We start from the raw sequence: 1916 nt of genomic DNA on the forward strand, positions 1-1916 counted from the left end.
GTGGTTGCAGGCCGCCCTCAGGCAGATGGGTGCGCTGTCTGGGGGTGACTAGATGATGCCATACTGCGCCAGCTCGTGCAGTTCCAGGTGATTGAAGGCCTCCCACGGGCAGATGACGGTGATGTCTGCGGGCAGGGCCGGACATGGGGAGGAGCCCACCATGGGGGGCGTCCCCATCCATACCCCAATGGGGGCCCATGATTTCCCGGAGGTAAGATGCAGATTCCGGGACACACGGGTGTCAGTGGGGGCTCCCTGCTGCTGGAAGGCAGCCAGGGCCCCCCTCTTTCAGCCCTGCTCCTGGCTCTGAGTGGGCCATGGCATGGGGGATCGCCCTCTGCATGGGGTGCAGAAGCTTGGTGCTGTGGAGAGGTAAAGGGCACCTGGGGCCACTGCTCCCTAAATGAACCCCAGGGCAGGCTGGGGGCACTGGGCCTGGAGGGCTGTGGTGGGGGGCACCATGGGCCTGGTAGGGGGTCGGGCACAATGGGGGAGGGGAGAGGCCATCCTACCTGTTCCCAGGCCTTCCATGCCAGGAATGTCATCCCCAAACCTGCAAGGACACAGGGCCAGTGACCCCAGGCCACCCCCCCAAATGGGCAAGAACCCCTCACACAGTGGACCCCCTGTTGAGTATCTGTGCTCCTTACTCAGCCCTACTGGCCACCTGGGGGCCTGAGCTGGGCAGGGGGAGGCAAGTTCTCAGTAGGGCATCAAACCAGTCTGGACCAGAATAAGCCACTGGAAGCCTGCCCTGATGTTCCAGGTGCTCCCTCCTGGGTGGGGGGGGGGCCCAGAAGATGATGGGGCCAGAGCAAGGGGCCGGGGTGGGGTTGGGGGTTGGAGGAGGGACATGAGGTGCACTGAGTGTGCCTGTGCTGGGGATGGGGGAGTGGGGGGGTGCACGCATGTGTGTCTTCCGAACCCACTCAGCAGTGGCATCTAGAGTTGGAGACAAGAACCCCCCTGAACCCCTCCGGTGCTCCCATCCTAGGGAGTGGGGTTCACTGAGCCGGGCCCTGCCCAGGTCTTCCCATGCCCCTCCCCCATACCAATTGCAGCAGGGGGGCCAGCCCAGCCTTCATTGGCCGCCTGGGGTGACCCCTACCGCCTGCCCCACTGCCTGCCCAGCCCTGCTTACCCTTGGATGCCTTTCTTGGGGGGTTTGCTCTTGAACTGCCTGGTTTGCCGCTGCTTGAATTTGGGGGGCCCTTTCCTGGGGGTCACAGGTCCCCCAGTCACTCTGGTGGCTGGCCGGAACTCGGCCTTGGGGGGCTCCAAGTTCATGGTGAGGCGGCCCGCGGTGGTGCTGGTTTCCACAGTCCCTCGGGCAGCGGCTGGAGACTGACCAGGCAGAGGTCCTGTCAGCCCTCCCTCTGCCTCCTCCCCTGCACAGCGACGGACCGCTGGACAGCAGCCCACCAAGGACTGGCCCGCCTTGCCCTGCCATTCCCTCCATCTTCCTAGGAAGACCCCAACCCCAAGTTGGGGCACCCCTGCCCCTGCTTTCAAGCAGCCCCCCATCTCATCCCTGCCACTTCTTCCTACCTTGCCTTAAAGGGAGGGCCTCTCCCCACCACCTGCAGAAGCACCCCCCCATCTCCCCCTCAGGGTCCCAGGCCCCCTTGTAAGGGGGTCCCTGTGCAGCCCCCAGGGACCCCCCCTGGGCAAAATCTGGGGCAGAGGTTTGTAGGGCCTGACAGCCTCATCTCCCTCCCCACATCCCTCCTGGCCTCCCCCACCCCCTAGCTTGTCCTTGGAGCAGCCCCTTATGCTTCAGCTGCGGCACCCCCTCCTCCCAGAGGCCTTCCCTGGCCTCCACACTGCTTTCTCCGCAGCCCCGATTTCTCCAGGCACCTGGTCTACCAGTGCCTGACGGCTTTGCAGTGCTCACGTTCTGGCCACAGGCTCCCAGG

General features: G+C 64.9%; 1 protein-coding gene across 1 annotated transcript; it reads right to left on the reverse strand.

Moving 5' to 3' along the window:
• Positions 1-1287, reverse strand: PDE6G (phosphodiesterase 6G). Its single transcript, XM_004709103.2, has 3 exons — positions 1142-1287; positions 513-553; positions 1-125 (listed from the first exon to the last, which is right to left on the reverse strand). Exons 1-3 carry the CDS (start codon positions 1285-1287, stop codon positions 49-51), a joined length of 264 nt encoding a protein of 87 aa, XP_004709160.1. The 3' UTR covers positions 1-48.
• Between the last annotated feature and the right edge of the window lie 629 nt (positions 1288-1916).

Source organism: Echinops telfairi, unplaced genomic scaffold (genome assembly GCF_000313985.2).
Source record: "Echinops telfairi isolate 266 unplaced genomic scaffold, ASM31398v2 ScPeMD7_7458;HRSCAF=8496, whole genome shotgun sequence".
Taxonomy (NCBI): domain Eukaryota; kingdom Metazoa; phylum Chordata; class Mammalia; order Afrosoricida; family Tenrecidae; genus Echinops; species Echinops telfairi.

Excerpts from the sequence above, each read along its gene's own strand:
- PDE6G (XM_004709103.2), bottom strand. The coding sequence starts at position 1,287 with ATGAACTTGGAGCCCCCCAAGGCCGAGTTCCGGCCAGCCACCAGAGTG. Across the intron at positions 554-1,141 it reads CCCAAGAAAGGCATCCAAGG|GTTTGGGGATGACATTCCTG; the intron begins GTAAGCAGGGCT and ends GTGTCCTTGCAG. Across the intron at positions 126-512 it reads CATGGAAGGCCTGGGAACAG|ACATCACCGTCATCTGCCCG; the intron begins GTAGGATGGCCT and ends CCCTGCCCGCAG.